The 23,982-nt window shown below is 39.3% G+C and overlaps 1 protein-coding gene and 1 long non-coding RNA gene across 6 annotated transcripts in view; both read right to left on the reverse strand.

Moving 5' to 3' along the window:
• The window catches only part of Dsx (transcription factor doublesex), an 86,279-nt gene extending 71,592 nt beyond the window's left edge, over window positions 1-14,687 (reverse strand). For 2 of the 5 annotated variants that reach the window (XM_076379319.1, XM_076379320.1), the window contains exons 1-2: window positions 14,269-14,687; window positions 13,000-13,237 (exon numbers count right to left, since the gene is read on the reverse strand). In XM_076379319.1, coding sequence (XP_076235434.1) covers window positions 13,000-13,237; window positions 14,269-14,550 — 520 coding nt within the window. In that variant the 5' untranslated portion in view covers window positions 14,551-14,687. The remainder of the gene's footprint in view (window positions 1-12,999; window positions 13,238-14,268) is intronic. The other 3 variants (XM_076379324.1, XM_076379323.1, XM_076379321.1) reach the window with 3 other exon arrangements.
• LOC143179646 (uncharacterized) lies at window positions 14,673-23,258 on the reverse strand. The gene is made up of 3 exons (XR_013001993.1): window positions 23,252-23,258; window positions 22,772-23,207; window positions 14,673-14,806 (listed from the first exon to the last, which is right to left on the reverse strand). It is a non-coding gene; the product is annotated as an uncharacterized LOC143179646 (long non-coding RNA).
• Window positions 23,259-23,982: the final 724 nt, after the last annotated feature.

Here is a 23,982-nt window from a genome sequence, read left to right on the forward strand (position 1 = left end):
CCAGGATCGATCATGTTTCCGTGCACGTCACGTTCAGTTTAATACACGTCGCCCAACGACGAAGAAAGTTACTCTGTTGTTCATTCAGACACGCAATGGCGGGGGGTCAATTCGTTCTCCGAACACTGCTTCAATCTTTCGCGATTTACACGCATTTAGTGGGCTGTATGCGCTCGACCACGTTGCAAATATTGATCCCTGCTATTTGGCAATTTCTTCAATTACGAATCCTTAAAAGCGCAATTCGAAGTTATTACATGGATAATTAAAGATGTACCAATTTAAATGACGATGGAATTTTGTATTACCTACAAATAATTCAATATTGGCGGTTTAAAATTCATAAATAATGTCTCGCAGAAAAATCCACTTGTTTAGAAAGAAAGCAAAGGCTAATGCTACCCTTCGATAAAAAAAGTCCCCAGTTAAAAATCCTGTGTACACGTCGCTCGATAATCATCCGCTAATTTCGAGTCATCTATCACTCAACTACGAGCTCATTCGTGGAACCGTATTGAACAGTCAATGTTCTTCAAGATAATCGCGCGCGTTCGAGATCGCATTTCGCAAAATCGTTCGCCACGATAGTGCACGTGAAGTAAGCGTATAATCAACCGATGAACATCCATCAACGCAAATAGGGTTCGATCGATCGATCCCATCGTTGCTCCAACGAATTCCTCGAAACTCACGCGCACTCCTTGCTGGGTATAGGTATAATTGATACTTTAAATAATTATTCATATGCGAAAATGTAAAAAAGAGACTCACTCGACTCGTTAAAAGAATTACTAAGCTGATTGAAAGAGAAAACGAAACCTCTATCTTATAATCCTTGTGTCTCGTGTACGTGCACATTGTCACGCTCAACCACGCTCGAACACTGACGATTTCCGAGTACGTTCGGTCAAATCGATCGATTATACTAGCTGGGCACGCAATGTTGAAGACCACGACGTGATGCGACAGGAAGCATAACGAACACTTTGACTGGCAACGGGCACCTCTATTCTTCCCTGCAATCTCTGCCTCCTATCTTTCTCCTGTCAACAGTAAATTCCACAGAGAAGAACTGTGATCCATAAGAGACATGAGCTAGAACATAGAGTGATTCATCAGGAAAAGGTAATATTTTAGTTGTTACGACAAGATATTAAAGCGCGCAAGACTAATACAGAAACTCGTTAAACCCTTTCACTGACTATCTCCTATTCAAGTATGCTGTAGACATTGAATTCGAGCCATAGAATGTTTCTGAAGATGAGGAAATGACTTTAGTAATAATCCTGCAAATGGTAATGGACTTATTAATTCTTAATTAATTTAATTTCCTTAGCCTTAATACACTTTAATTTCGAGCCAGTGTGTATACATAATATCTGTGCTGACGCGTGAAATTCGAAAGTAGTTCAAATAAAAATAAATCGACTTTCCTATAAACAAAGTTTTATCGTATAACCTACAAGACGTCCAATCACAGTATGTGACTACTAAAAGCAAAAGGTAACAGAACTCAAACGCTATCACGGCTGCAATCAACCCGCTTCACTTATTCGCGTTTCGGTGGTCATAATTCTTGCCCCCTATTCGCCTGCCAACAGTAGCACGCATCTGTCAGTCACGGTTTCAAACGTCATTCAAGTGGAAGGAACACTTCGCGGGAGGAGAAAAAGCGATACAATATCGCAGTCAAGTCTTCGACTTATTGGCAAAGATTTGCCAGCTGATAGCCCCTCGCCATCTATTTGCGTTTCATTCGAGAAAGGAAGAGGCAGAGGAGACGTGTAACGAAATAATGGCAGACTGGAGACGCAGAAGCTCGTCTGAATTTCGTCACAACCACGTCGAGCGTCTCGTTAAACTCTGAATGGTTGAATCTCATTCTGCATTGTATCGGTTCGCGGAGGATCGTAATTTTCGCGTCAGTGACACGACGACGCAGTCCCCACGGATCCACGGGGAACGCCGGCGCACAAAGGGTCGTTTCACGTCTGAAGAAAGATGAGAGAAAAGAAGACCGTTTGGCTTACTAGCACGCGGGAAGATTCGCCTAACAAGCATGCAAACGAAGTCGTAAAATCAAACCGGGAAGACACGCACCGAAAAGAATCGTGATCGTAATCCATCCGATTGCTTCCACTAAATCGCCATGGTTTACGCCGATACGTTAGAGTCTTTATGTTAAGTACAATACCAACTGCTGAGTTGGTCTGCTGAATGTCGCTGATAAAATGTTACTTTTTCTATCTCATAAAGAACGTTCAACAATTTTAATGAGAAGAGAGGACTCTTTAATGCAAGCTGAAATAAAATGAATGATTTGGGTATAATGGAATCTTAAACTACTGGCGGCAGCTTGAGAGACATGATGGGTCAAGTAAATGAAAACCAAAAACAAAGAAGATATTGAAGAAAATAATTGCTAGATAATTTCTGTTTGACGCTTATTTTTCAAAAAATGTGTTTTTTTCAGATTCGTACTTGCCATTTTTAAACGCTACACCATTAAGCACTAAACGTTGTCAGTAATTAAAACAAAGCAAAATACATGGAAGAGTGAACGGAGTATGGTCGTAAAAAGGAGACAAAGAAGAATGGTTCTTGGGCTTGTAGCCAGAGAAAAGGGGAGGAAAAGGTGTAATAAAATTCATGGTAGAGTCAGCAGATATAAACTGAATTCCTGGGGCAGCTTAAGCTAGCAGCAGAACATTTTCTCTGATACGAAGACTATTTACGTACGAATTAATGTAGAATTAAATCAACCACTCAAATTATTACATTCAAAGCGTTCAACATTTACGTATGCATATGCAAATGAAAAATTAAATTATTTTGAAAATTGTAAATTGTTAGAAAAAGAAACTTGAGACCTCTATTTTACACGTATCTTATTGTAGTAATTAGTCGATTGCCATCAATTATCTACTAATGCATTTTCTCAATTAATCTACACGATTGGTCTCAATTAATATTTTAATCAAAGAAAAGGTAAAACATCAAGACGATATATGTAGCAAGAACACAGCACAAGCTAGTAATCGATCCTCTACCTCACCTTTACACTTTCATGCACCGATTTACTGATAATGAAGTATACAGTAATAAGCGTCATGCATTTGATAAAGGGAAAAATATTACACAAATAAAATACGATAAAATACTACATGAACGATCTAAGATCTAATTTCCTGATTTCTTAATTTATTATTCAGTATCCCATTATACAAGGAAAAACAAAAACGATCGTCAGAAAATATTCCCATTACTAAATAAAGTTGCTCTAAATAATTGTACAAGATCTGATATATCACGTACCACAAGCTGCTCGCATTACGGAAGCGTTAATCGCAAATTACACACATCTCGTACTTCGATTCACTCTAGTGGAGGGACCGGTCATTATCTACCTTGAACTAATCGCGGATTGATTGCCTATTAAGTGTGTTTGTACAATAAAGTCATAAACCATCACTTGTGCCTTGTCCGTATGAAGGGTTACGAAACATCGTTTCAACATTAAGCCCATCATTACTTAGGTAAATTAGAATTTTAAGGATAAATATTTCCTTCCCACAATACTGAAATATTAATTCACGAAAATACCGAAATATAACAGAGTGAACAAAAAATTTGTATACAAAATGCAATAAAATTTCATCAACACTGTGACGAAGATTAAAACACAGAAAGAAACGCGTTTCAAGTAACCCCTCTTCTTCCAGACAATAAAATATCGTGAAACCCAAACCACAGACTACGTAAACTGATTTGTTAGGTGAGTAAAACGAGAGGACCAGAATTCCAGCGACCGATTTTCACGTCCTGACCTACCCTCGGACGTGGCTGTCCCTAACGTGCAACAGAGAAACTGTAACCCAAGAAAGTCGTAAATGCCACCCCACAGTGCCACGCGACCCTTGAAAACAGTGCACCAGCTGTATCATGTAATAGGAGAAAAGGTTAGCCTCGCTTCGACCTAAACGCGGGGTCTATAAAAGGGTAACTGATGAGATTTTGTAAGTGTACTACGGTGTATCAGCGTGAACGTCATCGATCGCGGTAGCCTGCCGAGAAAAAAGGATGCCGACCAGCTCCTTGGGAGATTTACGAGTCAGAGTTTCGGGAAGGTCCGTGTTAGAGGAGACGCCAATAGTCGTAAAAATTTCGAGAGTTTACAGAGGAGAAAAATCTTATTCGGTCGGGCCTCGGAACCGTTTTTATTTCGATTATTACTTTCAGGACGATGATAGCTACTTTAGTATAAAACACGTGTCGTTTTGACCTGTTAACAGGGTTATTCTTTGACCAGGAATGGTCTACAATGTGTTTAAAATTATGTATACATATATCAGTACGATTAAATACGAATTTTGAATGCAATTCTATGGGACCTAGTGTAAGATTTTAGCTAAGGCTCAGTTTAATCCAGGTATTAAATTTTTATGGTGAAAGGATTTGTTTTATCCACCGTGAAAGGTTAAGGATCACAAATTTTGTGTTCATAGTCCAAGGGTACCTTTCGTTCTCCAACACGCCGCGACTGAAGTTAGTCACCGTAACTTCCCTGGGTATTAACCAACGTCCACAGTCCACGTAAATCTTCGACGAATTGCAGCGTTCTAGTCGCTATACTATAAAATCGACAGAATCGCGTAATTGCAGTTGTATACTGGTCGAAAAAACTCGAGGGAGGAAATATATATATATAAAAAAAAAAAAACCACAAAAATGAAACACCACTAAATCTGTCCTGTTATCATGTTTGTTATCTCTGTAAAACCGAGCACGTTATTCGAGGAATTAATATTTCTTGCCAGGCTACCGAGCAGATCTCGCGCGATCAAAATTAATCTTTACTACCAATCAAACGCCTGCTGTTCGCTAAAAAGCATGCTTTCATTTTATTGAAAGAATAAAGCCGGCTTGGCTGCCCATGAAATTCATGCGATCCTCCCCTTGTGCCCCACACTTGGAGCTGGGCCTTTTTCTCTTGTAGTTCACACCGAGTGTCTTTGACACGCACGCGTACCGCTAATTGCTCCCCAAAAAATATTATCTTCGTCATAAAACCGCGTACAAATATAACGTTACTCTGGACAAGTATAAATTGGGCCTTTGCACGAGGTTACTTGAAATGTTTATGAACACGAGGGATCGCGAGCTTGGGATGAGGGCTTTAGAGGGTTGATAGACCGGAAATGAAGAGTACGGAACTGGGAATAAATTCTAGGTTTAATTAACCTGTGTTCTGTATCTGCTTGTAACCATTAACATTTACAGATACCATGTACTTATCTATACTTTAAGTACTCTTAATAGTTGGGTACATGTTAATAAACTTGAAGTATCTCACAGCCTTTAATTTCAAAAAATTAGTTTTATTAATTAAGATTCTGGCGAGTTAGCATCAATTAGACAAGTTACCTACCGAAGAATAAGAAAGAACAGTCTCCCTAAATGTGGAAAGGAAGAAAGCAGAAGTGCTATGTGTCAGATGCTCTGCACCCGATTCAAAATGGCGATGGCGTAACGTCCGCTATGAACACACGCGACGACTATACTCTTCCAAGCGTGTTCTTCGACTGAGCAACAATAAGCGACGCGTTATTAAAAGCCCGTGCCCGATGTCTCGAAATGCAAGCTCGTAAAGAGGAACTTTACAACCCCATATACCCCGCTATAATCATCGCAGGGGTTTGGCCACGATTCCCTGCGTTCTCGTGCACTTCCGTCAGAGACACGTCGCGATATCACTGTCCATGTCACTTTTCCATTTACTCGGCGACCATACGTAGAGATACCCACAGTGTTAATTTCATCATAGTGGATCTGCGGAAACTCGTTGGTTGTAAATCAATTAACGGGTTTATGACTCTTTATGCGAACGACTCGATCATAAAGCTTAGATCGGTCTCTGGGGCCGAATTGCAAAGGCCATGACAGAATGATACGAAGGACCTCGAGAAATTTTGTTATTAGCGATTATTAAATGAGCCACGATTGTCTCGAATCTGTTCCTTTATTGGCATAATTTCGCGACACTTATCGCGGTCCTGGCCTACCGCGAAGATGTTTTCAACGATCGCTTGACTAACGAGCTAACGACCGAGGAAGCGCCACTATTTCGTTTATGAAGCGGCCACGCGCTTTATAGATTGTTGAGAACAAGCTGTTGCTACTATACGCGGGGTTTTTTGCGAGGCGGTCGAGTCAAGTGTTAGATTGATGATGCAGGGAAACATTATTGGATCTTTAAGTTAAAATTATGAACTTTTTGCTACTCGAATGGAGCAATTAAGGTGATCATAAAACATAATTATAGGTAATCACAGACCGTGTATAGAAAAAATAATCTTAGTTCCTATTAAAAAATACTAATACTGTTTTTTGAACGATTTCTATTTTCAATATGAAACATTTTCGGAATGTAAATCAGTTCAGATTTTTAAAAGGTAACTTCAAAACTTTAAAAGGTAACTTTAAAAGGTAACCAATAAAAAACGCGAGTACACTCACTATCGCTATGTATCAAAGAATGTTAATAATAATTCATTTTGTTTCATTGTCCCTGATTTTCAATTTCATCTCGACAAGGTGACAATGAGTTTAAGGAAAGTTCTTCAAAAGAGGTCTTTCCACGATCATAGACAAAATAATACTGACTGGTTGCCACCGCATTCGACTTAAAGGACATTAGTGCTTATTCTGAAATTCGGACAAGAACTTTGAGGTAGATAGCGGGATATGAGTGAGGTGCAGTTGAGCACTGATAAAAGATTACGAAGATAACGAAGATAAAAGACTAAGATTTCAATAATCTGTATGCAAAATTTATGATTGCTAGTTGCAGAGGTGTGTCACAGTAATTAATGGTTTAGTATACGTCAATTTTGCAGACTGGCAATAAAAATGAGGTAGTATTTTTTCTTTCTAATTTGGTACTAAAGATGCAGTAATGAGTTTTCATGAATAACAATGTTCGTCAATATTGCCTGTGATTTTTTCTAAAAAATACTTATGATAATTTTAAACCAAGAAAACGGCTATTACAAAAGCTACTGAGAAATTGGTATAATAAAATATCCATTTTTACTGATGTAGACAAAATGACAAATTTATTATAAACAAAAGTTTCAGTTCAAGAAAATAATATTTACTCGAATTTTTCGATATAAAATTTTTGTTAATATTCTTGAGAATAAATCGTACCAATTACTTCAACTGCTTCTTCAGAGATAGATAAATTCACAGATCCCTATTAAAAGAGCATTGCTTATCCCGAGAATCTCTAGCATCACCAATACCTTTCAACCCACTGACCCAAGAAAAGCATTTTCTTATCTACTTTCGAAACAATAAAGTACTCGTGGATACCTCTAATCTACCTAACACCCACAAATCGTACAAACCCTCGATCGATATTATCTCAAATACACAACAACATTCCTCAATTTCATTAAAGTTCCTCTCGCTACAATAACGAGATGCGCACATACACTAAACTCACCGAGTATAATGATGTCACAATATTTAACTATCCCAAGTTTCCAGGTTTATGAAGAATTTACAAAACTTAATAAATTTAAATATGTCGGCATTGCAATAAGCTACTTTCTATGGACAACTTTAATATACAAAACGTCGAAAATTAAATACCTTTTATATTCATTAAGCGAAACAAATCATTAGATTCCACCTCTCTAATTAGAAATTCCTTCCTTTCATTCCATTTCCCCAAATTTACACAAACAACCAATCTACCTGTCACACAATACTACGCGGAAAAGAATGTTAAGCTGAAGTTATTGAAGTCTCTTATAAAATTTACAAAAATACTCTAATAAGCCTGAGCTTAATAGAATCAACAAGAGTCGACTTTCTAGATTCAACAAACCCGCTCTTACCCCACTCGAGCTACCATTGCTACTTGTACGCAGGTCTATAACAGATCCTACAAAAGTCTACCCTGCTTAAAATCTACTTAGAAGACTTCTTCCCCGTGCACGGTCCTAACTCACTAACCCAGCTGAGAGTTGAAATACGAAAGAAGCCATCGTATATCCAGACGCAGGCATGGTACATGGAGACGCATAGAAAAATCCGTCAGTCGCTCCGTTTCGACTTCGCGGATGAACGAGCATCGCGCGACGATGAAAGAGAACGATTCGATTACGAGTATACGAGCTGGCCCGTTTCCTTCGGTACTCGTAAAAAATTTTACCGTCGTTCGTGCGCCATCCCGTGTGGGAAATTGTCACGGGGGACACAGAGCGGACTCTTTTCTGGCCGAAGGGAGTGCGCGCGCGAGTTGCCTCCACTCGTCGATTCCGAACTTTTAGTGGTCAGACCGTGACGGGAGCGAGGGAGAGAGCGCGAGAGCGAGCGGACGATTTTAGCCTCCTTCGGGACCGTTTACGTCCGTGAACAAACTATTTCAACCGAAAGCGAGCAAAATAACGATAACTTTTAAAAACGAGCCAGATCGTAAAAGCAAGAACGAGCTCCTAGGTTTCGGCTTTGGTTATAAGTTCGTATTATATTAGCCGGGTTCGAACGACCCGCCGGCCAATGGGGACGATCGTAAAACCACGGTTAACATTCGGTCGGGTTGTCAAGTGAAAGAGTGGCTTGAATTTCGTTAGGATCACTGTGAACGACGTTATAAGTACGCTTGCTCTCGGTTATACCAACCGTCCGGAGGCTTTCGCTCGAATTAGAGGCGCACCGACCGAACCCCGAATCCATCAAACGTTTCCGATTATAAGCACAGCTCGAAGGTATGCTTTCGGAACATAGTTCAAGATTTTGGGGATGAAACTAACGGGGTAGAACCTTCCATGGCGATTGCGACTAAGAGTAGCTCTCTTCGTGATATTAAAACAGAGGAACAGTACTGTACCCGAGAGCCAGACTAACTCAAGTCAATGTTTTTGAAAATTGAGTTTTTTAGAGGGTCTTACTGCTTTTTCTTCATTTTACTAGAATAATGGGAATTTAGTCAAGTTATTTATTTATTTAGTCAAGCTCTCTTCGTGATATTAAAACAGAGAAACAGTTCTGTACCCGAGAGCCAGACTAACTCAAGTCAATTTTTTTGAAAATTGAGCTTTTTATAGGATCTTACTGCTTTTTCTTCATTTTACTAGAATAATGGGAATTTAGTTAAGTTATTTATTTATTTAGTCAAGCTCTCTTCGTGATATTAAAACAGAGAAACAGTTCTGTACCCGAGAGCCAGACTAACTCAAGTCAATTTTTTTGAAAATTGAGTTTTTTAGAGGGTCTTATTGCTTTTTCTTCATTTTACTAGAATAATGGGAATTTAGTCAAGTTATTTATTTATTTAGTCAAGCTCTCTTCGTGATTTAAAACAGAGAAACAGTTCTGTACCCGAGAGCCAGACTAACTCAAGTCAATTTTTTTGAAAATTGAGCTTTTTATAGGATCTTACTGCTTTTTCTTCATTTTACTAGAATAATGGGAATTTAGTTAAGTTATGTCATAAGTGAAGGAAATTTAGTAGTATAAACTGCTTCGAATACTATGTTAAGAAATGGATAATTGCATTTGTTTTTCGGCTCTCCTGAAGAATAGCAAGAAAGGACTTGGCTCATGTTGGCTCTCAGGCACAGAGTTAGTTATCTTCGAAGATAGTTCTAAGTTTTTTACCAACAGAAGAACATTTTCTATTTCATTTCAAGCGTTAGACATATTTTTGTAATTAGAAGGTTACCATCGATCCTATAAAAATTGAAAAATTTTGAAAGATAAACCGTGATACTAATGAAATAAAATTAAAATTAAAAATAACTACAGTTAACTTTAAGATACTGAAAAGTAGAAAAAGCTATTGTATTTTATATCTTGCATTTAATCGTCAAAAAATTTGAATTGATGCATAAGGAGGATGCGTCGACGTTTTTCACGGCGCAATGCACCGCTAGGTCATCCTAATTCTACATTCTAGAATCCTGTTCATCTTCGAGGCTGTAGTTAGATCACTCTTGGTGAAACTCGTTCACGATTCGGACCGAGATAATGTTCCTTCTTCAGGGACTCGGTTTTATGCTCCCCGCCATCGACGCTGGTCGAATATCGTAAATCGTGAACGCTATGTAGGTAACGAGTAGCGAATAGTCGGATTCAAGGAACTGGAGGACAGTGCTGGAATTGTCCCCAGAGAAGAATAACGAACCTTCACGTGATAATTGCAAATGATATGATGCTAAATAATAGTCTTCTGATGAGTTCTTCTGAATAGTCGCCTTTGTTCCTGAACTTTTCTCGCGACGGGGGTGGTCTATTTATCTGGCAATTAGAATTTCTTCTAGAATTATTTAGCTTTATCACATTGCTCATTGAGAATGCATGCGATTGGCATAGAAAAGACGTTGAAGAGTTTGGAACATGTAGTTACATTAACAAAGAATTTCTAGAAGCTCAGTCTGTAATAAAGATAGGGATATATGCGCTAATCAGAATTTAATTACCCTAATAAAACGTTTTAAATTTCAATATGATTGTAATAAAGATATTCAGGGTAATATACAAGGTGTCCTAGTTGAGATATTATGAACAGTTGTACTACATTTCTGCACACCACCCAGAGATACCATACTATCGAAATCAAAAATCAAAAGAGGATATCATCGTTAGCTTTAGCAGAATCAGAGATTAACTTACTTTCTTTTCACCTACTATCTAAACATACAGTTTAATTAATGATTACATGTACATACAAGTTTCAACCATCGTTGCTTAAGACATCAAAACAGGTAATAGACAAGCGATTAACAGACACGAATAAGCAATTAACAGTAATTTAAGCAGTTTAGAAAGCATGCTTCCGAATCGATTTTTCAGATAGTCTCTATTAAGTTGGAACCAGATTTCGTGCAATTCCTATGAGCGGAACAACGAGATTCGTTAATTTTTACGATCGAACACGGCGAATGAAGATGGGCGAACATACCGTTACAAAATTGCCACGAATAGAACCGGAATGCATAGATCAGAGAGTTCTCTTGTGGTAAGTGGCAGCTCTCACCTTGAGCACAGAAACACGCGCGACTGCATAGGATCTAGCTCAATGGAAAAAGTGCCTACTAGCTGTTCATACAATGAAATCACAGACCCTCGACGAAGCCCACTATATCATTTCTATAATTCTAACGGGGTACGCTAAACGCACTTAAATCGCGGTAGCTGCACGGTAATTACTAAACAGTCAGAATAACCAATTAAATCGCGCAGCTTTCCTTTCCTCCGTGAGCGGGATGAGTGACTCAGAGACTTATTTCCATACAGAATTACAACCGATCGTGAGCACTACTATGTTATGGACCTTCTCTGGCCTGGGGTGCTCGAATCTACAACACGTCGCAATCTCCAAGAAGTAAAGTACTGAATACAGAATTAATGGAATATAAAAGTAACAAAAATGAAAAGGTTTCTATGGATGTCTCAAATGTAAGAAGCATGATTTTGTCAGTTTTGATAAAATAACTCAAGTTAACACAGATTTCAACTTTGTAAATGAAGTACATTTAAGAAGCTATTACAAGATTCGATTTTATGATTAAAGAATTAATAGTTGATCACTTTTCTTTTTCACAATTCTATTCTCATTTGTTTTTCAAATATTTCTAGAAATTGAAAAAGGAGAATAGTTAACCTACTTTAAGTCCCTCTATGCACTTATTTTATTTTACTATATATTCTCAGAATGCTATCAGTTATTCATTCAATTTTCTTCTGCAGAAATCAATAATAAAAATAGTTTATTACGTTGAAAGTAATTCTAACTTATTATCTATGTTAAAATGGGTAACAGAACGCATGAAATCTCTCATAAGAATAGATAAAAATAAGTTTACCTATATTTCTATTACATTAATCATTTAGATACCATATTTCTTGTTAGATACAGAAACTAGTTCGTGGTATAACGAAAAAATAGTTTTTAACACACGTAAACACAAAGTGGAAAATATCACAGGTACCATTTTCATAATTACGTGCACAAATAGCCCCAACCCTAACTCATTCTGTTTCATTATTAATCTCAAAGGTTGCACGTTCTTTCGTAACGGAGGATGATGCTGCTCTTCGATCAGGGGGTGGGTTTCGCAGCAGAGGGGGGAGGACGACCAGAAATCGGAGCGAGCAACAGGTAGGCAATCCCGGTTTTCACGATGTACGTATATATATATTACATGTATATTCATCAACAAGCAGGTGCACCGGAGTAAATGGCCGATGAGCATGCATTTAAGTAGGGAGGATTCAATGTCGCGCGTATCACGCTAATGGCCGCGTTTAATTTTTATTGGCAAGTTATATTTTGTGAACCGGGAAACGTCGATGGACGGTGATCGAACAACGACGAGGATGGAATGCATAAGCGACAGAAAAGCTCCATGTAATGACTAAATTGATACCCCCTGGAAATTATGTACCGCCTGTTTTATGTCTCATCGTGAGACCAGCTTACAATGTTCTGCATTCACCTAACAAAATCGGTGTTTCTTGATACGAACACTAAAGGCGAAAAGAAGATTGTATATCTAGCTCCTGATTTAAATAATTCGGTATTGGCGCAATTTTATTTGAATACAAAAGGAAAAAATGTAAAACAAATTTATTCTGCCAAGATTCTGATCTGACCATCCCAAGCGCCTTACTCTTTTTAATAAAAATGGAAACTACTACACGTATATAAAAAAACTACATTTACTATACCATTACACTGGTACATATAATAAAAACCCAATAAAAACTTCCCTTTCAGCAGCAGTAATTTCGAACAAAATTGACTCTTATCGCGTTAGAGAAATCAATTTAAAAAAAAGAACGTCCAGGCTCACGCCAGGCCCCCAAATTAATTTTCCCAAAACCTTTCAGGTGAGAAAGAGCCTGCAGCGTGAAACCACAACTTCCGCAGACGAAAGAGCGAACAGATAAAAAAAAAAGGGGGTAAAAGAGATTGCTATCGCTCACCAGTTTGCGGCTGCTGAATGTGGGGCGTCGTCCCAGTATGAGGGTGCAATGGGGGTAATTTTCTGGAAGTAGGAATACTGATGAGACTGCTGATGCCACTGTGCATACCACTGCTGCTGTGACTGCTGATAGGCGAGTCCCCGCTACTGCTGTCGTAGCTACCCTCTAGACTTCTGGCCGGCTGGGGGATGGTGGAGAGCCGATCGGTTTCCACCCCGAACGGCGGTGGATCCACCTGCTAGGAAAAGATCAATTACGATCGGAGGCAGAGCAGATAAGGGGGCTCATTCGAAATTATCGCGGCTGCGAGCCGCGCACAGGAAACACAGCGGTAATTTGCGTTCCATTACATGCCGGGTAGCCTGGTGTTAAGAGCATGAGGTACGCAAAATAATCATAGCTGGCTGCGATTCTTTTCGAACAATTACAGTATCTGCGACTCACAATCAACGTCTTGACGACCATACTCAATGATACACTCGTTAATAGGACGATTTATTCCCAAGAAACACGCATTTCTTACGCTGTAGGTATTCTGTATGTGTGCGAAAATCACTCGAACGAGTTTGTAGGACCGACACTGGCAGGAAGAATAGCCGAGCATGTTCTAGGACTGTCTTGAGAAATCGATTATGGAAGTTATCTTGACTTGGAAATCGTCAAAGATTTCTCTTGGAGAAATCGATTATGGTAATACTTACTTGATTTCTGGGAAATCGGTTTTAGTGGAATAATCTTGACACGTTGAAGATTGTAGGTTTTAGTTATGGTGTTCCGAAGAAGACAAGTTATGTGCAAATTATTTCTATGAATATCTAAGAGAATATTCTTTTATATGAATATTCTATTTGGATAGTAGTTACTTGAACAGTTGAACCGTGGAGGGAGTTGAAACTCCTGTGAATCCTTCCTAGGTTCCTAGGGGCCTAGATCCTAGTCCCCAATTTTTTCCCTAGTTCTCTAACAAAATAATTAACAATAAAAGTCCTTTAATTCTAATCCTTCTCTCTTGTTTCCTGCCTCCCTTTCCCTGATTCCATTTCCTGATCCCTAACTCTACCTCCCACTTTCCAATCCCCAGTTCTACTCCTCTGGTCCCTAATCCTTCCTACGTCCCAATCCCCTTTTCGAACTTTCTAATTTTCTCTCCTAAACAAGTGAATCAATCTGGTCATCAGGAGTCAGTATCAGAATTGAAATTCGTCTCGCAGCCGCGAAATATGACTGAGTTTACAGAGAAGCACCCCTAAGGAACTAGGAAGGACTAACCTCTTCCGCAGCCCTGACTCTGACCTCGTCCTGTGCCAAAGCTCTCCTCAGCGCTGTCTGCCTCGCCATCACGCGTTGTCGATCGGCGGTGAGCTTACACTTCTCGCAGTTACAGTAACGGTACTTGCAGTACCTTTTGTGGCCCTTCAAGGCGATTTTCAACCGGTGGTTGCGGCACCGCGCACAATTCGGTGGTGTGCGCGGGCTCAATGTGTTATTCGAGGACGAGGATGCGTTGGACGACTCCATTCGCGGAGATAACGTCTCGTCCCCGTTTTCCATGCTTCCTTCTTGTTGCTTCGCCAGTGTCACAGTATTATGGAACTGTTGTCACGAAATTCTGATGGCCCCAACTGAGGGCCTTTGTATCGACGTTAAAAACGACGGTAAGATGGTTCGCCCAAATGGGATACTTGGCAGGGCTTCTTTTTACTCTTCTACTATGACTTTGTCGAAGAGAAATAGGTCGTGTGTCTTTTCCAATACGTAGAGCCGATATTTGGCATTGTTCTTTCGTCTTCAATACGGTTCTGGAGATCTGAAACAGGAGAGTGACTGATGAAGTGGTTGTTCGAATGGAAACAGTATCAATATAAATAGTGTATTCGTAAGTGTAACAGCTGGTAATAATGACAATGAGAGAACAAATACACGACAGTGGCATTTTCATATAATTAATAATAATTCCAGTCAATAAATGACGAAAGATTGATTGATATGTTTATTTAATACAGCATTGACAAACTGAACAATGCAATGTAACTAAGAGACTACGACAATCATTGTAATCGCCGAGTGTCTCAATAGCATAAAAACAATGTTGATAAGTCATGCCTCCAATGAATGATAAATGATACCAATTAAGTTCGAGTTCACGGCTGGATTTATACAAATAGGGGTCTTGTATTTAGAATAGCGCGCAATCGTTTAATCAGCGCGATCTCGTTCAATCTGCGCCGCGATATCCTTATGTGAAATTCATTCATCACACCGCTGCCGTCGGATTGCATTAGGTCTAAGTAGAAGCCGTTCAATTAGTGACCTGGGAGGCTATATCCGGTTATAATATTATCGACTGAATTGCCAAAGTAAATAGTAGGTATTGACGGATAATTCTTGGCGGGAAGAAATTTATTAAACAAAAATGTAGCTCATTAATTATTTTAAAAAAAGATGGAAAAATATTTTCTTTTAATATTTTTATAGCGTTACTCGTAGCAATCATTGCAGATGTAATTGCACGCTATGAGTGATTAAAATAAGTATCAATTTTCAAGTAATTAGATACGAGGTAACTCTAGTTCTTACTAGTTCTGTTTCTTCTGTTTCTTCTGTTTCCAAAAAGCAATTATAAAATGAGGTATATTCGTTGATTGTCAATCTATAATTTCTGTGTGTACATTTTTTATTGACCTTGGAAATAGAAAGATTTCTTTTTCTGCATTGCACAGCACTAAAAGTTGTAATAGATGATTTAAGCAGATTTTTGGGTAATCGGGTATATAAGATTAAAACATTAAAACACGCATAATGCTTTTTGCATAAATTGCAATTACTATATGCTGTCTATACAAACTCATTCCTGCTTTCAAATGCACGAGTAATGTTACTTTAAACTGAATTTAAAATTTTATACTTCACCTTCAAATAAATATTCAGAATTTTCTAGCTGAAGGAACAATTGCTCCGTGTACACTAATGTGCAACTAAACTAAGAGTTAACTGTAATATAAAAATGAAACTAATGAACAGTATCTAGTAGTTTATTCATAGACTTAACTTGCAGAATTATTTGTCAATCGCATGGGAAGCGAAATAATAAAACTCAATTGCGTTTCAACAGAGCGATGACTATTTCCATGAAAAAACTTTAAAACATCACTCGCAGTACGATAATTAATTCATTAGTTCTTTTTATTTACTGTTCATTGAATTTCATTAATAAATTTCATGATATCTACGTATTTTTTCAAACACTTAATAATTCTAGATGATTTATCGAGCCTATTATAAAATTCGGAATCCACTTAAAGATTTCCTCCAACGACTTAAAAAACATCTTTCCTGATATTCCATACATTTTTGAGCATCTAATACATAAGAGAGAACAGTAAATATTCCATTCGATCAAGTTATTCACAGACAATTGATTTAAGCCTACCTCTCTCCGAAGCGTTCTTTTGTACCTGTTACCTGATAATCGACCACGGGCAACTCCGAGAATCACAAGAGTCAGGTTCGAGTGTGGCGATCTACCTGTCGTGTCGGACTTTCCGAAAGAATATTACAGAGAAATTAATTCAGGATTACGGGGGAGCGAAAAGAAAGATGCAGAAAAGGGGCTAGAACACCGAACCTAAGGCTTGCATAATGAAAAACCTGTTGGCAGGACTTGTAACCGGTTAATGGGAAACGGGGGACAATGATTTAGGAGAATTCAGTAGGAAATTAAATTAGTGCTAATGCCGTGCCGCTGAACAAAGTGTTACTAAGTATAGGAACAGACTGCGGTGAGCTCCACAGAATCTGCGGCTGAAATCTGAGATCCTCTGCATATTAAACGCAGACATTCAAGCCCTGCTCCATCCTCGATGCGAGAGTAGATAAACAGGTATCCTTAGATCGCTGTTAACTTGTCTCCTATGTACATATTTACAAATAGCACTCCGAAAGTCTCCTCCTGCGCGGTGATCTATCGCGCGATAATTCTTGCACGAAAGTCAAAAGAGCCACGATATCCCCCCGCTAATGCGCTGCTCTCAATCACTGGATCTTTTGCTTTAAAGCGGAGTTACTAGTGGACTCTGATGAATCAAACAAATGGAACTTGGTATTCTCAAGCCTAGACTTTTAGAATCCTGTTGGTTTGAAATAGATAAACGATATGTGATGAGTAGAGAAACTTGGATTGTTAAAGTTATGAACTAGAGAATTCGTAACACCAGGTTTAAGTTAAAAGAGTCTTCCTTCTTTTTCTGTGAATATATTATTAAGTGTATCTTGAAGTAATGGCGTTAACAATTCTGCAATCCAGAAATAAGCGAAATGCAAATATAAGTATGGACTAAAGCAAAATCATTCGGAGCAAATATTCAGTGGTTTTCGCCAAATCATGTCTAGCTGTATAATAAAATACAGTAATTTAAATTGTTTCAACCAAGCAAGTGAAATATTTTATGCTCTGTGTATTAGTTCTAAACAGAATCGTTTCTTCATTACGGCCCCTTGATCACGGATAAAACTCATTACAGAAGTCCTTATCGTTGGCTGAATCGAGCTTTAAAAAAGGAACGATGCACGATATCTTATCGCGCATTGAACAAAGTAACAAAACGCATGCTAGTCACGGATTGCGCGATGTATGGATCGATAGCTACTTGCATTTCATATACGTACGTAAAACTCAAAGCCTACTTGCATATTTAACGCGTGAAAATCACAATCGAATCGAGCAATTCCTCGACCTCAAAGAACACTGTGCATTATGTCATAGACGTTTCTAGAATTAATACATTATCGCTATCTTTCATACTTCCAGATACTCGAAATTTCTACTAAATTTCAAATAATATAATCAGTACTTTATTTGCAAGTAAATACTTAATTTATTTCAATGCCTCAGACATTATTTGCTATCTCAACAAAATGATATTTTAACCATTTATGAGTAACTGAAGATAAGGTAGACACTCTAGCTTAGTTACATTATAATACTTCAACAATTTTTTTCCATTTTCAAGTATACTTTTTTAGCAACGCCTGCAACGATGAAATATGACTTTCTGAGACAACATTAAAACGAACTAAAAACATGGAAACTAGTCAAAATCAAAATACATACTCTCCTCTCTTTTCTACAACCGCTTAACACTCCATTCACTCCAAGCCTCCTCAGTTCCTAAATCACTCGTCCGCCACTTCGAAAACAGTCCACCCCCAAATGCCAAAAATTCCCGATTGCTACGTAGCCTCCCAATCGCGTCTCTGTTGCTCACCGCCGCGGTCGCGGTTACAATCTTTTCATTTTCATAGAAATGAAGCGTAATTCGTTTACCAGCATCAAAGGCGCCGCGCAATCGCTGGCAGAAACAAAACGAACGAGCAACCTTTCTCACGGTCGAACGACCGCCGCGGTGGAGGGTAACATCTTCGACGTACAACAATGTATCCTTCCCTCGCGGCTGCTCGCTTTCGGCGCGCAAGGGCCCCTCCTACCGAGCTGCCGTGACTCGCTATCGTCCTGGTCACGAACAAGAATCGGGGAATCGGCATCGCGAGCTCGGTTAATTGCACGCGAAGCGACGGGACGCGCGCCTCCTCTTATCGACTGTGTTCGCGCGCGCGCGCCTCCCGCCGCAAAGCAGCCTGGCCTTTCTTCCTTCTGCAACATCAGACCGTATCGAGCAATTTCGAGCGAAACGCGAGTCGAAGGCCTTCCCGGGCTGCATTTCGTTCCTTCTTCTCCCCTTTTTCCCCTCCTTTTCTCCGGCGGCGAGTGTTCACCGTGAAGATCGAGAACTCTTTATTGGCGATCGTGCTCGCCAGCAAGAAATAACGTAGCACGATCGTCGATGATCGTTCGCGGCAAGTTCTCGTGTTTTGACGACAAGACCGTGGTCAATCGGCTGTTTTTCTTTTGTTACACGCCCTCGAACGTTGAATAAGAGGTTACCGAGGGGGCCACGGGATGCCGAGGCTCCGCTATGAAATTTTACAACGCGCGAATATTTGCTCAAGCAGTGCCCCCACTTGATCGTCGACGCGCGTTGGCGACAACAGCTGAGAACGCGTTTCGGTTGGGATCGGTGGTGCAACGTGAAGCGAGGCGGTTAAATGTACCCAAACGCGACGTAAATTGGACTAGTTTGAAATTTTCATGGTAATTGATCTGAATATAAATTAGTTCGTGTAGTAAATGGAGCAAGAACTAAGGATTAAGATTGGGTGTTATAGCTGGTTTTGCTTCAGTCGTTTTTGGCTAATTTTCACTGGGAAACTTTGACCAAATGTTAGTAGTACTTTTAGCACGATAAAATGAACATTGTGGACATTGGAATTGTTAATACTGGAAGATATTTTAATTCAAGTAGTGGCTAATGATTTTTGACCTTTTTTGTTGAATTTTTACGAGATCAATTTTTGGAATAAAAAGGCTACCCCTGTCGAGATAATATTCGCCGAATCATTCCTTCAAATAACAGCGCCTTTAACTAATAGTCTATTTTGACACTAATAAAAAATGATTTAATTTATATAGTAAATACACATTAAAAACTGTTTTTTATTTTATGTTAATGTTAATATTAAACTTTGAGGATAAATTGTTCTCCTATTTAAGTTTAATATGTAAATGCAGGGAAATTTAATCGAACACCGACATACTATACTGAGTAGGCAGAAGGTAATATTTCTAGACATGACATAGTATTTATTTGCTTGTAGAGGTTACGGTATGTTGCACTGTGCCTTATTTGGTAACGCTAGGTTGCTTTCACAGCAAAGTGGAAAAAGTAGAAGTTTCTGAACTTTATATGAAACCTGTAGAACAAGTATTGTTAGGAGATTGGAGTTCTTTGTAAAGAATACAATGTGAAGAATACGTATACCAGTTTATTTTTCTAATTACGATTGAAAAATGTTTGCAAGAAATCAGGAACTCGTAAAAGTGAAAAAAAATGTATATAAACTGCTGCAAGAATTTATTCGACATTCAAAACAGAGTAAACGTATTGTCTACTGTGATCTGTGATATGAAGAAGATCGACTTAATATTTAGCGTTATTCTAACGTGAATATTATTATCAATATATTTTTCATAAAAATTCTAAAGTCCAATTGCTGGAATTAAACCAATGTTAAAATAATACCACAAATATCTATAGCAATGCTTACTTGACCGCAATTCTTCCTTAATTACATAGTAACCACACGCTATCCACAGAATTTCTTAGACTTGTCATTATGAATATAAACGATAGATTAAACGTTTTCAGTTTTCCACCTGCATTAAATATTTCACACTTTAGTTTCCGACCTATTTGGTAACTTTTGAAACTCCACCATCCTAGATAGCGATCACAATAAGATCTCTGATCCACTATGGTTTACGTAATTTACAACACTGAGTAAAATAAAAGAATTATTGTATGAAAAGTAGCAGATCATTACAAATCATAAAATGACACAGATACATAGTACACATTACATAAGATACAAGAAATACTTGTTTCACGCGTTGCATTCTGTACAGAAATTGTTGCCAATAAGTTACACAGAGACGTTTTATATTTCACGATTAATCGAAGGACTAGAATAAAACAATTTATGTAAAACTTAGAAAATTTTGAACTATTTCATGGATACAACAAAATATTAATTCGATTACTGATAAGACGAGTAATTTAGTCGTATGAAACTTCCTTTGGACTCTAGATATTAGTTAACACTTAATAGAATCGCAAATTATAGAGAAGCTACTTGTATACCAAGTTTATTTGTCCAATATTAATATGTCAATTTTATTCTTCATACAAAACCTTTTATAAAACAAAGTCTATTCACTCTCAGTGAACATAAAATTTATTAAAGCACAGTCAACGTCTGCAGATAATATCTAGCTAACACATTCCTATAGCTAAACTCTAAAATACCCTGTATGAAGGAAATCATATTTAACAATTCACGAGTAGTTATTTAGTCTCCTAACTTTTGCAAGCAAATATTTAACAACCGCGTGCACAAAGTGGTTAATGGAAAATGCATCCACTGGCACGTAGTTTCTAAGGTTCGCGAGAATCTCAGGTGTATACACGTGTTCATTATCGAGAGAACGCAGTGGCAAACGGCGACAGCATTGTCACGTCGCGTGATCGCGACGAAGATGTCGAATACTGTTCTCGTCTGAAATACATGTACTTGTAGACGAAACTTGCCACCACAAGTATTTCCCTGTGCAAATACGAATACATCACTAGCGGCAATCGTAAAAACGGTCTCGATGCAAACGTTATCGTTACGTAAAAGGCCGTGTCATAAAGTTCTAAGCGCTCGCCATTATCGAGAGGCACGTCGGTGACGGCAAAATAAGCAGTATAAATCTTGAGGACGGTGGAAGACCGAGGGAAGAATACATCATAAACTATTCAAGGAATCGATCGACGCCAGACGATGTCATCTTCGTTTACGAAAAATTGCAATAAAATAGTCAACCGGGACTGATTATGTATTACCGATCATTATTCGTAGAGGAGTCACGACTGATACGTACAGCATACGAAACGTTAGATACTGCGTACAGAACGACGACGCCATGGGCATGATTGTTCTCAACTACTATCGATTCTTAAGAGCAAAGCGTCATTGTGTTAAAGGTGCGTGTAGGTACTCCAAAGTATCAATTTCTATGCATAATAATATGTTATAAATGCACATGCGACGTATGTAACGGTTGAAATATCCGCGGTCCTTGAACCTTGGAGAGAGTCATTTGTTCGTTGGCTGATGCTCGCGGTAGTTAAAAGAGTTTTGAATATTATTTGGGGGAGTGATAAGCTATCCATAACTCCGTAACTGTTCACCCGCGACTTCACGATGGTGTTTGTTAGATACACTTTAATTAGCTGATGTGACAAATTTTGCAATTATCACGGTATATAATCCTGGGAAGCAATTTTCGAAAAAACTGTGTGGTTTCATTATAAATACATAGATAATATAACAAAACAGGGTAGTGGTGCTAAAAACTTGTAGAATTTCAAAATTTTCGATTTTTAATTATAACTTAATTGTACGAAGACCTATAATACTATTTTGTACCATGAATTTCGATTTCTAAACGTCAACATATAAAATTTCACATCTCAATACGTTTCGAGCCTTTGTGACTTCTAAGTGACTACTAAATACACGAATAAATAATGTATTATCTTTTCATTAGTACAACAACATATTTAGTTCCAACTAGCCGCCATTACTTCAATCGAATATGTTAGTAAGACCGCAAAAAATGTTCAGATGATTAGCAAATACATAATTCTAAACCTCGCATAGAAATACTGAACTCCTTATTCATACTTCTAATAAGAATTCGAACATCAAATTTCTCGGAAAAAAAAACAGAAGAACAAAAGTCAACCACTCATCACTATGAGTGTTACCAACAACCAAGCCTAGAAATAAGTAAACTAATAAACAGTCGCAAGAACCTATAATCGTCGCGATGTATAATAGGTACATGTACACAAAAATTGCTTGGAAAACGCAAGGTATCAGGTTTTTCCATAAGTAATGACATATTTGAAATGATATACCGAAACAAGTTCGTAAAAAAGGTTTACATTTTTAAATCAATAATATAATCGCCATTATTATCTTTCACAGTTTGTCATCTTGTCCAAAGATTCAATGTCTCGCTTGGTATTAATAATTTTCTTCTCTACTTCATTTGAAACACAGCATTACTTACGGGAAAAAACCTGATATATCGACTATCTCAGCTTCTTACCTCGCATTAAACGTCACTGAAAAGTCCCTCGTCTCACGAGCACCCCTCTACTATTAAAGTTCGTTCCAGCGACGTGGTGCACACTTAATCGTCAGTCGCGACATGAAACCACAAAGCTCGCAAGAAAACACACCATTGTCACGGTACAGACGTACTTCGATTCACGTCCGTCGGATCAGCACAGTTTCGTCAGGCGAATTATCCCGTCACCACGCAACGAAGCCACACGGCAGCTCGTACCACGCGACAAGTTCTAACCTCGTGTCACATTCGCGCGCGAGAACTACTCTGCGCGCGCAGACGGCCGACGCGATTGCATTCTCCCCTATGTCCCTCACGTGGCCATCGCGCTTACCACATCCGAGAACAGCGAGAAACGGACAGTCACTGATACCGGAAGCGACGAACACTTGTGTCGGTGCCAGAAGCAAGAAGACTCATCGCTTTCGAACACTCGCTACTGTCTCTTAAGTCCCTCACGGATCATTCAATGCTAAACGATCGAATATAGAAAATCACTATCCTAGCAGGAGTATTACTCCCCAAAAGAAACGTACGACAATTCACGACTCAAGAGCTCGAGTCGAAGGCTTCGTTAGGCGAGCTTCGCGCCGCGTACTTTTCGCACACGCGCACTTTGTATTGTCTCCTCGGTCGCGCGTCTTCCTCGTGTCCCGCGTGTCGCACCAGCCCCCTCCTACAGCTCTGCCCCCTCTGCCACGCTTCCTCCCCTCCCTCTGGAGGTGCACGTTGAATCTCGTCTAATCTCCTCGCGTGGATGCCTCGGACCCGCGGGGGATCGCGCGAAACTCGCGGACCCAACTCCCTCGCTCGATCCTCGCCCGCCAGGGAAGAGAAGACAACAAAGTGTCACGAGGTGACCGCGACAGCAGCTTGGCGAACAATGGTCGAGGGCTGCCCACCGTGGAGCTCGCGATCGCCGATGGGATCTCGCTCGGCGGTCTCGAACAGAGAAGAATCTAGACGGTGGAACGTGGAAAAGCACGAGTTGCAAACGGGAGCGCGACACAGCATCGACACGCCCGACGCGCGCCTGCATGCGGTCCGTAACTCACTAAGAGTGCTGGTAGCGGCGGCACACCGACGAGTTGCATGGTGGCCTGCGGGCACCGGCTGGGAGGGGGCACGTCCCTGGCGCGGGGAGGAGACACCGCGGGGGCAGCCGGCTAAGCGGGGGACGAGGGGGCCGT

This window comes from Calliopsis andreniformis, chromosome 5 (genome assembly GCF_051401765.1).
Source record: "Calliopsis andreniformis isolate RMS-2024a chromosome 5, iyCalAndr_principal, whole genome shotgun sequence".
NCBI lineage: Eukaryota > Metazoa > Arthropoda > Insecta > Hymenoptera > Andrenidae > Calliopsis > Calliopsis andreniformis.